General features: G+C 32.3%; 1 protein-coding gene across 5 annotated transcripts; it reads right to left on the bottom strand.

The window, feature by feature from the left end:
- Window positions 1-3,705: 3,705 nt before the first annotated feature.
- Window positions 3,706-7,564, bottom strand: LOC106770962 (sucrose-phosphatase 1). Of its 5 annotated transcripts, XM_014656819.2 has the most exons (11): window positions 7,459-7,564; window positions 7,290-7,363; window positions 7,151-7,200; window positions 6,590-6,715; window positions 6,207-6,506; window positions 5,927-6,028; window positions 5,491-5,685; window positions 5,098-5,385; window positions 4,515-4,701; window positions 4,168-4,214; window positions 3,707-4,060 (listed from the first exon to the last, which is right to left on the bottom strand). In XM_014656819.2, exons 4-11 carry the CDS (start codon window positions 6,647-6,649, stop codon window positions 3,968-3,970), a joined length of 1,272 nt encoding a protein of 423 aa, XP_014512305.1. In that variant the 5' UTR covers window positions 6,650-6,715; window positions 7,151-7,200; window positions 7,290-7,363; window positions 7,459-7,564; the 3' UTR covers window positions 3,707-3,967. The 5 variants fall into 5 exon arrangements, with proteins under 5 accessions (XP_014512303.1, XP_022640899.1, XP_014512305.1 ...); XM_014656818.2 differs by lacking the exon at window positions 7,151-7,200; XM_014656817.2 differs by lacking the exons at window positions 6,590-6,715; window positions 7,151-7,200 and having other exon boundaries at window positions 3,706-4,060.
- Window positions 7,565-13,019: the final 5,455 nt, after the last annotated feature.

The raw sequence follows: 13,019 nt of genomic DNA, 5'->3' as shown, positions 1-13,019 counted from the left end.
GCACAATCCTCTCCGTTCCTAGAGTGTCATGTGGCCATTACTAAAGTTAAATCGTCTCCAATAAAGGCATGACACATGGCACATACTTTCCACATGGTTTGGATGTCTAGCTTAAAGAAAAATCCTATATTAATTAAGCCTTAATACAAGTCTTAAAAAAACCTATCTACTTTGCCAAAATACATGGCCTAAAGAAATCTATAAAATTTGACAAAGATACATGGCCTAAAAAAACCTATAATACTCCAAGGTAGGCTTTATGATGGCTCCAAAGGCACTCCAAAAGGTAAAGTTTAGACCATCTTTATGGATGACTTTAACTCTTCTTGTAAATATTTGACCATGGCTAGGGGGTATGCCATCTGGAGGAGAGATCAAACACTTCAAAGATGTTTGGGGTTATTAGACCAATAATTTTCTTGGCTATTTTGAAGGCCTCCAAGTACCTTCTTTCTTCTTCTTTTCTTTTGTAATATAGGAAGCTCTGGATAATACATGAATTATTTATTGATATGATTTGTTGTTGTGTATTTTCGAACATACGGGCTATGCAACAAATACATCTTTTTGATATTGACTTCTCTTATAATTTTACATTTATTTCATTTACATGATGAACAAAAATGGTAAATTCAAAGCCAAATAATTTTTCGAAGGTTGAATTTGGAACAAAACCCGCTTTTAAAAAATTTTCAATTTTGTCCCCAAATGTATTAATGTGCATCAATTAAGTCCTTTTGTTGACGTCGTTTAAATCATTAACGATGGCTTATTAGGCATGTTGTCGTGGGAATTTTCTGATGTTATGACATCTTTTTCTTTTACGTGTAACACATAAAGGCTTTCTGATGTGGAAATTTGGGCTATTCAGAAAAAAAAATGTTTTTCCTATGAATTGGGGATTACCACAATGAAGAAGAGCGAAGAAATTAGGGAGTCCATCACAGCGAAGTGAAAGTAAAAAAGTCAAGCTTTCATTGGCAGCGAAGTGAGTTCCATTGAAAATTGAAGGTGTATATGTGTATAATATATATCATTGTGTGTATTGATTATTTCGGTGTTATGTTGTTATGATGATTAAATAATTTAAGGTTGGTGTTTTTTATGTTTTTCGTGTTTCAATATTATGCTTCTTTATAATTTTGTGTGTAATGTGGTCGAGTGCCTATTTGTTTATGGAATTAGTTGATAGTGGTGGTCTTCCATTATATGTGATGGTGGTTCCGTTGTGGTCCCTCATTTGAAATTGATTTGTGGGAGTGTTTATGGTATGGAATGTAATATGTTTTATATTCTTTGGTCATTTTCATATTTGATAGGATTATGTATAGGGATGGCAACGGGTCGGGTCGGACACGGATACTGTGATACCCGAACCCAGCCCGCATGAAAAAAACATAAATGTTACCCACCCTGCTACCTGCCGGATACCCACATAAAAAAAACCCGCGGATTGTTTTCAAGTCATGGATACTCGTTGGATACCCGCAAATATTTTAAAAAAAATTATGAAGGAGCAAACCCTAAGTTTTTTACTTTTTAGAACTAGAGAAGTTCTCCATGGCAGTTTCCTTCTCTCACTCATGTGGTCTTTGGTGTACCATTTTTACTTGAGCAAATATGGAGATGACAACGTCCTCTTTCACCTCTAACCACTCCGTCACCGCCTTGCAAACCAACGAGTCACAAGGTTCGATCTCCTCCTCCTGCATGAATCACCATTGCTAGTGATTTTATTTTGATTGGTGAAAGGAGTTGCGTTTGGCGGCCTTTGGTGGCAGAATGTGAGTGAACGATCCAAGGATGGAAGGAAGACGTTCATGCGTAAAGGAGAAAGAACGGGTTGCCATGGATGGGAGCAAGAGTGTTAATGAAGGATGACAGAGGGGTTCGAGTGATGTGGAGGTCAGTAACATTGCGATGGTCACCAATGCCAACGGCGGTGCCTGTCGGTAATGACGAATGTCTGACCAAAAAACCTAGGATTGCTCCTTTGGTGTGATACATTGAAGAAGAGAATGTAGAAGAAACCCTAATGTGGTTTCTAATTTAGAGAACGAAAGAGGCATTGAGCCTGTACCATCAAATGTCAAGTGAACACCTAAACTTCACATCCACACCAAATTCTCTATTGTTTTGCCAACCCTAATTGTGTGTGTGTCAATTATTTAAAAAAAAAATTATTAAAAATTTGTAATTCGTAAAACCTGACCAAATTAATCCTCAACCCAAACAAATCGAATTTGACTAATCCAATAGATTAAATGGTCAAATATAAATTTTAGACTTAATTATACTTTTGGTATTCTAATTTGTTTAGAAAAATATTATCACTTTATTAATTATTTTACAGGATATGAGATGAAATTGAGGCTTGGTAATTAGTTGGTTAGTTTGGTATGGAAGCAAGCCTTATGTTGATAGAAGAGAAAGAAGAAAGTGAAGATGTTTATTTGTATGGTGAAGATGAGAAAATAGTGGTAGGGTAGGCCTAGGGAACATAGTGGTTTAGAGGTATTCGTGTTGGTGGGGCCTAGGATGAGGGCGAGGTACGGAAGTTGACGGGACAGGAATGTCAGGATGTGATGGGTCTCCTTTTGGAGGAGGAGGAAACCATGGCTTCATTTCTTCCCGAGCTGATTCTTCCCTCCTCAACTTAGCAAGTGTTATTATAGGATTCAAAATGAGTAGTATAAGGAACAAAACTAGCTTTCCACCACGGTAACTCATCTTCCTCTCCATAATTAATGCAATCAACCATAACACCTTACCCTTACTTTTCAAAGCTTCTTATTACTTTTAAGTGTTCTCACTGCCTTTTTTTCAATTTCTAAATGTGAAACATTCTCTTACACAAAAGTCAAGCAAACATGATAGGTGATCCTTTCTTCCACAAATAATACTGATTTAATATAAATTTTTATCCAATGGAATGGACTGAATATTACACCACTAAGTCAAAATTGAACTTTCTGAAGACTAAATTTTCAGAACTTTTTTTTTTCTTAAATAACGTAACTTACCTGAAAAGTCAAATTAGAAAAGAATATAAAAGTGATAATTAAATTCATGTATTTATTTTTTAATATAAAATAGATAAAAAAAATTAAGATTTTAAATATATTTTTTGGTTATTTGATGAACAAGAATTGTTCTTTCTTTTATGCATTTTCATTCAAAATAAAAAATTAAGAATAATTAGTTTTTCATAAAAAGATTATTTATTTGAAAATATTAATCTTTTTAATATTTGAAAATTTTATATGTTTAATATTTTTTATATGATTGAGAAAAATAAAAATATTAAATATTAGGATAAAATGAAAGATCACACGAATGCTCATTTTTTTTGGAAACATATTTTAAACCCTTAAGAAAAAAAATATTAAATATCAGGATGAGGTCATTGTTGTGAGGGGGTGTAGTTAGTAATTGTGGGCGTGAAGGAAGTAATAGCCCTAAAGAGAAAGTCAAACCAAGGATTATTGGAGCATAGATATTTTCTCTAAACATATTCTCAAAAGCAAAACTGAGAGCTCAACAATTAGAATCGTGTTTGGATTACCAAAATTTGTATGGAGTAATAAAAGGGCTAAAACAATTCTAAAATGTTCATCTAAGAAATTATAAAACTCAATCTAGAAAATGCTGGTAGATATTCAAATTGTCTAGAAATTATACATATACTACATTGAGATATACAATAAATTTGTAAATATAAGCTATTTTTATTGAGTATAGTATCTATCTAGCTTATTTAATCAGAAATACTTTTCCAAGTTACAAACATTAATCTAATTAGTTTAGTTAATTTAATAAAACATCTATCTAATTTTTTTAATACATCATTATTCAACAAGAGATAAAATGAAATACCCTTATTAGCCAAATTGCATTCTTGCTGCTTCAACTCACTTTGAACCATAGTCCTTTCAATAATACTCTTTTAAAGAGAAGTGATTAGAAACTACAACAACCAAGATACTTCATCCTTTTCTCCTAAGCCATCCAACCAAGTCTGATGTAAGTGCATCCAGGTATAATGATGAGGTGCATCAACCTGCAAAAATCCAAAACCTGTTAATAGATATATGAAGATCAGAATTCTAAGGTAAAATGAAGTGCTGAATAAAAACTAGGAGTTAAAGACTAACTACAAGGGCTTACCTTTGAATTCATCAAAACCTTTGTTATACAACCCTGTGACTTATTCCCTGATTAGATGACAGTTCATAGTCTAGTAAGCCAATGAAATGTAAGCAATATAGAAAGAGGATTTGTAAAAGTACTTTATAAAATAACTGAAAATCTTCTAATACTTGTTTACACAGCCTTAGAAGAGTACCATAAAGTAGTACAATGCAAATGATGCATTGAATTATGCAATTTATTAACAGAATCACACAAGACAAATCAGAAATCACTATCCCTCAAGCAATCAATGATTTGTATCATAAAATCCAATTGAAGAATAGAACTTAAGACTAATGAATTAAAGTTAAGAAAAATCTCACCAGATATCTCCCACTTGTCAAATTTGACCAGCCACGAACCCACACTAACCTCTGCAAAAGATAAACTGTCAATCCACACTCGATAGTATTGATCCTTCTTGTCACCAAATGCCTTTTCTAAGGTATCTATAACTTGGTGCATAGGTTGGTCAACTCCTGAAGGATGTACACAATTTCCTGTAGAATGCTAAAAATAAACAAAAAAGAAAATTGAGAAAAGAATAGCATCAGCTCCTCTTCTGATTAACAAAATCTACATAAAAAGCCCCTCAGGTTTCATATAAATGGATAGAAAATAATTAGGGATATGAAAGTCTAAACTTCATACATCCCATATCAACAGGAACTTCATGTGTTGTGATTCTCCTTTCACTATTTATGATAAAACAACGTCTTTTCAAACCCACCATGTCTTTTCTCATGCAATTTAAACTTCTGTCTGGTTTCTTTCAATACTCTAACAGTTCTAGGTATTCCAATTCCAAATATCATTCATTGTTCATGTTCTCAAAAGATTCAGCTCTGATTAAGCTTAGCCATGGATTTGCAGCTGAGTAAAATCTTGCAATTGGATCAAACTTACAAAGATTGATTTAAAATTGTGCATATACTGCTTAGGATTCTCAACTTCACCACACCTCCATCTCTCATAAAATATGTAGAACATCACTACTTCATGGCTAGGACCAAGAACTTTCCCGCTGGACATGCAATCTCCAATATCTCTTGGAGACACATTCGGACCAAGAGAGAAGTCACCGATGGCTTGCAAAATGCCAGCTGCACATCTTTCAGTTGCATGAATTATTTGGGGATTGCTCCTTGCATTTTCTGTATACCAATGAAGCAATTCTTCCTGCGCATTGCTGACCTTCAAATTCAGGAAATGAAAGATCATTTTTCACAGTACAATCACATTTGCAGATAATACAAACAACTGTAAGCTGAAGTCGTTAATTCTAATAATACAACGAACCAAGACCCCATTAACTGCAGGCACAGTAAACAGTTCAGCATCATTTCCAGAATCACCACAAACAAGAGTGTTGCGTGGTCCAAGTCCATCAGCATTTAGTTTTTCAAGTAGAAAAGCAAGTGCCCTTCCTTTTCCAGCAGATTGGGGTAATACATCCAAAGCAATACCATTGCTATAAATTATTTTCACATCTAACTGGAAAAGAGAAAAAATTAATATAAATATATAATGAAATTGTAGCATGTCAATAAAATTTCAGATCAAGACAAAACCAATCAACTAGGTATCTATGTATACTTATCAATTGTTTGTTTTTACAGATGAGAAAGGATGGCAGAGGGTCTTACCCGCCTATCACAAAAAAGGTTGCAGGCAAAGCTTTCAAATGAAGTAGACAAATTTCTGCTATTAAGTTTATTATGAACTATAATCTCACCCCGCGTTTCTCCAGACGTTTTGAGAGAGCTTTGACGACATTTGGGGCCTTCCCTTTTTCCAAATAAAAGCTGACCTTGTGAGGCCGTTGTTCTGTTTCTGACTGCAGTTACTCCAGAAATTTCAAAGAAAACAAGTTGATAAAGGAATATCAATGCTTCTATGTAATAGCTAATACCAAAATTCATTTAAGGTCATTCTTCTGAGCATGATTCAACATATAAAAATTCTGATAAGTATCTTATTTTTGATAATTAACAGATTACAAGGTAGCTACATACTTGCATAGTTAGTTCAGGAAACTTGGCTGTTTCCTCCAAAACCACGTCTCTGTCCCACTTATGATCCAGATACTGTTTCCAACCATCATCAGGAACCATGGATTCACCATACGTAATCTCAGTACCCACAGACATTATAGTGATATCAGGAGTCAACAAAGGTTTCTGTTTTCTTAAATCTCCATAAATAGTAGGCGATCTCCCAGTGGAGAAAACTAGCAGAGAATCATGACGATAATAAGCTTCCCACAACGCATTGAACCTGAGAAGAGCAAGATTCTCTGGATCATCATGGTCTACCTGCAGTGAGATACACAATCTTCACCAGATTTCACCCAAGCATTAATTCATAAACAGATCATTGTCAAAATTATAATGTCTACCATTGTAAAATCAAGATCTGACACTATCATTAGATTGGCAGCACCATTGAGTCGGTCCATAAGTTTATATTCTCTTTTCTACAACTTGAAATTCCCAAACTTTTAAGTATCTTCAGAATAATGCACCTGCAATTTCTCCACTAACTTAGGTTCAACATATCGTAGTTCAGACTTCAGAATTCTAAACCGTTTTAAATAAGAATCATACCCTGTTTTAATGCAAGAACCAAGATTCACAAAAACAGTATAGAAACATTCGCATGATCACTGTACAAAACATAGGCTTCACAACCCCTAATTTTGCCAAAAAATCAAGGTAGAGAACAGGTGTCTATAACTAATCTAAGTGTAGTTCAATAACATCAATAATATTTATATAAAAAAAAATAAAAAATAAAAAAACTAATTTTACTAGGATGTCAAGGTAAAAATATAAATTTTACAGCAGCTCCATACATTGGGATTGAAAAACTCAAGGGAGTTACAAACTCAAGTTTCAACCCTAAAATAGAAAAACCCTAGGAGCTCATTCTCAAGCTTGTTATCGATTTGATCACATACCAATCCGAAATTCAAAATGCAGAAACTCAACCCTTCCAAAGCACAGCGATCTCCAATGAATTATCAATAAACAAAAAAAAAATCATCCCAAGAAAAAGGGAAATAATATAAATATACAAGAACAGGGGCGAGAAGCTACCTGCTTTAAACAATTCAAAACATCTGCACAACTGGGTTTATCATACACTGAATCTGCAATAAAGTTCCACAATTCTGCACAACCCAAATTAAACTTGGTTGTATTATTCTCATGTATTATCAAACTTTAAATCGTAATATGACAATAACTTCAAATAAAATTCAATTACCTTCTTCTTTTAAATGTACCATTAACATGTTCCAAACTGCTCAATCTAAATTTAGCGATTTAAAACTAAGAATTTCTCATTCAAAATTGTGGAAGTGACATAGAAATTGGGGTATTTAAAAAAAATTGAGTTATCCATATTTTGGTAATAAAAAAGTGTGATAAAAAAATAGTAGATATTTTTCATCACTATTTACGAAGTTATCCATATTATGAAACAATTGATAAAAGTATTCGTCACCAATTATATTTTAAATGGAAAGAAAGAATACAAATTTAATATATTTTTTATTTTATTTTTTTAAGCTCATGCTACGCAAAATTTAATATATTTCCCAATTACTTAGTTAGTTTATTCGTTTTTATTTTCTTAATACAATTAATGTGAACATGACTTTATATATATATATATATATATATATATATATATATCAACACGATGCGGTATCACAAATACTATTATTAAGAAACAATTATATAATTATATTAAAAAATCCTATTATATCAAGTTTATAACATAATGTTGGATCCTTCAAATAAAAAAATATCAAGTTGTATTTAGAAAGAAAAGAAAGGAGTAAACGAATACATCACGTTAATTACTATCCATATTTATATTAAACTATCTATATACATAAAATTCTCATGATAAGTTGGGGCTCCTTTCCAACACCAACATTATTAACATTATTTTATGTTCTCGTGAAATTTACATTCATAAGTAGATAGATAACAATACAATAAAAAACAGATAGGATAAATTAAAGATAATTTAAAACTTATAATTTTCAAATAAAAAGAGAATCATATACATAACCATTGGAGAACTGGTGGCATTCTCAAACTCCACATCTCAATGCTCAATCATTCATGCATCTTAAAAATTATAGCTATATATGTCTAGGTTGTTTTGTGATACACAAAACATGATAAAGTAAATTTTATATTTCATGGACCATTTTCAACACTCTAAATATGAACTTTTACAACTTTATTTTTATTTATATAATTTAAATTATTAATAGAGTTAAGATGATCTGATTTTAATCTCTATAGTCAATATATCCCATACAATTCAATACATGATAGCATACCATATTAGGAATCACTACTTCATTTCATTCAATTCATATTAAACCAAAATAAAATTACAACTACTTTAAAGCATATACATCATTCACACATAGCTCATACATCATATATTGTACATTTGTCCTTTCATCTACTTTCATACTCTTAAAAACATCATTCTTCCATAGCATAAAAATTTCTCAATAGGTTCTTCACAATTCAAATCACCTTTCAAAAAAATAAATTTGACACATTTGTTCAGCGATCCTATCTCGAGTGAGCCATGTAAAGACTCTTGCTTAGTAGCTAAGAGGCTTGCTCAGCAATTCAAACACTGGAACAAAATGTAGATAAATGATTGTGTAGACTACTCATCAAATGTCACTTTTGTTATTTTTGAACGTTGAACATTTAATGTCATTTAATGCTTGCTCAGAAGAACAAAGTGTTTATTTTATTTCCTACCGTTGAGGTAGCATTTGACAATTAAGCTTTTCTTCTACAAATACTAAACGTTGATTAAAGACTTCATTGTATGATGAAGTTATATTTTGGCTCATGGTATGTTTAGATAAAGTAAATGCTTCTTGTGATTTTTCCTTTTTAGGTAGATAATGTTTAACGTTGTTTGTGTTTTCTTTTGGTGTTTTAAGTTTTAGTCTTTTAGAGTGTTTTATCAACGACATCATCTTGACATTGTTTCTTTTTCCCGAGAGTTAAAGTGAATACCTTTTAGGTATGATAAGCTTTATGCATTTAGCTTCAACTCTTTTAGATGCTTTTGACTTAATAGTTGTTTAGCATTGTGTCTGGGTGTTTTGACTTGGTTGTTTTTCTGTTTCCTAAAATCCTAAGTGTTTTCCTAAGATTTTCTGTGTTGGGAATTTTAGTTATAAGTCTTGTGTTTTCTAGAGTTCTAAGTGTTTGTTAAGGTTTTTTGTGTTGGAAATTTTGGTTCTAAATCTTATGTTTTCTATAATCCTAAGTATTTACTTAAGGTTGGCATGATATTAATTCTTTGTTTGTGTTTTCCTATTGTTTTCTTGGTTTGTCCTCAACTAGTCTAATCATATTTCTCTTATGTTGTATCTAGTTAAAGCTTAGGTTTCTGCTTATCTTATTATCTTAATTGTATAGTCTAGTTTGACTTATGTGATTTTCTTTCTTTTAGAGGATCGTCTATTTCTTTTCATCTTAGTGTTTTAAGGTATGTTATGTGGATGTCTGTCCTTTCCAATTTTAGGGTTTTCTATTCTATTGTTTAGTGTTTATTTTCTTTTCTTTTGTTCTGAGGTTTTTTTTTTTTTTTTTGTGGTTACCAGTTCTTTCTAAGTTAAGGTTTTGTATGTAGGTTTTAATCTTCTTTCTAACTTAAGGTATGAATTTTCCAATTCTTTTATGAGACTTCTTCTTTTAGATAAACTTTAGTACGTTGTTTAATTAAGCTTCAAAACCAACACTCTTATAGATGAGTTTGTCTTATCCTATAACATTATGTTGTTTTATATTATATTATATTATATTATATATATATATATATATATATATATATATATATATATATATATATATATTCCATATTTTGTATTTCAATTATATTTTAAACTAAAAAATAAAAAATAATTATACACATTTCATGGTACATATAAGGTTTAAATCCTGTCTTGAACCTAAGATTTGTATGAAAATCTAAGTTTGATACTCATGTTTTCAATTGTCTCAATTGAATCATATTTTTTGTAAAAATAAATACATTTTATCACCGTTAAGTTAGTACTGATGTAGCGTCCACGTAATATAGTGATGTATAAATATCATTTTACGTGGAATTTATTATTTAAATAAAAAATATTTAACATGGCACCAAATATAATTGTTTACTTAAATATTTGTTTTAGATTAGGACATTTTTACTTAAATAAGATTACAGAAACAGAATTAGGGATTTGGCCAGAGGAATTGGAATCTTAGAGAAGACGAAGACGAAGACAATCATCTGCATTCTACTAGTCCGAAACCCATTAGGGTTTTTCACCTCCCCCACTAGACCAATTGGTCTCTCTAGCCTCCACCCAACTGGCCGTCGCGAGTCACGGTCCAAAAGGCGTCGCCAGCACCGCTGTTCACCGTTAGAAGCATCGCCGGGCATGGCGTCGGGTCCTTTCTTCTCCTTCTTCTCTTCGCGACAATGCAAAGGTGTTTGCTAAAATGCCACAAAGAAAGGCCAATTTGTCAGCTGCTGTTTTTGGATTTTAGAGCTGGATTGCAGGGACTGTATTTGCTTTTTATCTGTGATTTATACTTGGATAACCATTTAGAAGCAGTAGAAACAGTAGCCAATCCAAATTGAAAATCAAACTGTGAAATGTACAAACAGCAAAGAATATTAAGCTGCAGCAGAAAATGTGTCTGAAACAAATGAACAGCAGCATCGAAAATGAGTTTCAGTGATGTAAATGAGTAAGTGACACTTCACAGCAGTTAGTATGATCAAATGGAATATGTTTGAGCATTTAAACATCCAAGAAAAGGACCACTGCAAAATAACACTTGTCTACCTCCCAATTTCAAGCAAAGGTACGGTGGGAGTGGTGATTTGGTAAGATTGATCAAAATTGACCAATTGTACAGTACACACTGATGTCAAATGGTATAATAGGTGTGCAGCAATGTTGAAAAAGCACCAGAACAAGCAAACTCATTATCGGACAGTAGTAGTAGCTCAAACAACAGAAAAAAAATGCACATATATTGCAGCAGACTTGAGAAATGTGGCAAAAAATGGGAACTGAACTGGTCAAACTCAATGGCAGTGATTCAAATGTATAATTGACACTTCCAACAAGATTGTATCAGCAAATGGAATATGTTCAACCAAAGAAACATTCCAGAAAACATCCAATTCAGAATTTCACTGGTTGAGTTGGAGATTTAGCAAAAATTTGATGGCTAAAACTGTTTTTATGTACAAAGGATTGGATAATGACCAAATGAACAGTGGAAACAAGTTTTAAATGACCAATTATACTTGCACAAAGTGTCAAACAACAGGGGAGCACTCAAAATCTCAAAATCCCAGTAGCAGTTGCTTAAAAATGTATAAAAATTGAAGCAAACTGCGTCAGAGTTGAAAAACTTAATGGAAACTATGCTAGATGGATCAAGAAATATTTGAGAAAGGTCCTAAACACTAGATCTAGCTAGGAATTATTAAGTGACCTAAGACAAAGCAAACAAAACTAGCACGGTGCATAGCTGGATCAAACAGTGGCAGAAACCAAATTTGCACTTAACACAAAAATTCCTTTCTGACTTATGCGCATACCAGTAGTTTGAATCATGTGAAATATGATTATACAGACCAATTACACTTGTGCACAACGTTAGTGTCAGGAAATGGAACAAATATAGAATGCATCATACGAAACCAGCAAACAACTCGTGGTGCAGATTTTTAAAACTGATTTTGAGGAACTTGATCACTGATTTTGATTGTCTGTGATGCGAATGAATTGCAACCAGTTTATGCACATTTAAACTCATGAAACAAACTTGCTCAAAGTGTAAAACATCTTAATCGTGGTTAATATCAGATTACACTAGGTCAAACTTGAAGAATCAGTGTTGTACAGACTGTGCTACTGGAAAGCATACAGGTTGAATAATAGTTGTTGAACCTTTGAATTAAACACTTAACATTTTAATAATTTTAATAGTTGTTGAATCTATATAAATTATTCTGAAGTATTTCCCTCTATAAATAACAACAAACAATAAAAGGTTTGAAAAGCTTTTGTTACATATAATGTACAACTAGCAACATCATGGATCATATGAAATTTACAAAAACAAAATCTGTATGCCTTCTAATCAATCAGGTTTTAATCTCAGCTGTTATTTTTTCTTTTTTGTACAAGATAATCCCTGAAACTCACCATCCAAAATTCAGTTCTCATCCCATCTAGACATGTTCACCTACAATGGCAGACCACTATAAAGAGGATGAAACAATCACTTTGCAGGAAAAAAGTGTCAAGTTTCTTTTCGAGGGTGTGCGTGTATTTACCGAAATGCATTTTGGGAAAAAAGTGTCAAGTTTCTTTTCGTATGGAGCCTCTTTCTGATGGCTCAATGAACCCTAAAAGGAGTGCTATCAAGCAGGTTGCTAGTGGTAGATTTGGAGCTACAAGTTACTATCTTACAAATGTGGATGAATTGCAGATAAAGATGGCGCAGGTAACTGTCAAAAATATCACATTTGGATTTGATGTTCTTTCTATTTCCTGATACTATAAAGAAAATCATCAGATGGTCTCTAATATCTGAGTGTTGTCCAGATACACTGTTGGTCAGCATTATTGACTATATTGTCACTGTTGGCCAGCATTATTGACTATATTGTCAAACCAATTAAGAAGATTAAAACCTCAATTTTCTTCCTTTTCTGTCTTAGTTTGATTTATGATCTTTATGTAATGGTAATGTGAACAT

This window comes from Vigna radiata, chromosome 8 (assembly GCF_000741045.1).
Source record: "Vigna radiata var. radiata cultivar VC1973A chromosome 8, Vradiata_ver6, whole genome shotgun sequence".
NCBI classification, from domain to species: Eukaryota; Viridiplantae; Streptophyta; class Magnoliopsida; order Fabales; family Fabaceae; genus Vigna; species Vigna radiata.
The sequence above is the reverse complement of the archived record's forward strand: the minus strand, read 5'-3'. Positions and strand labels throughout refer to the sequence as shown.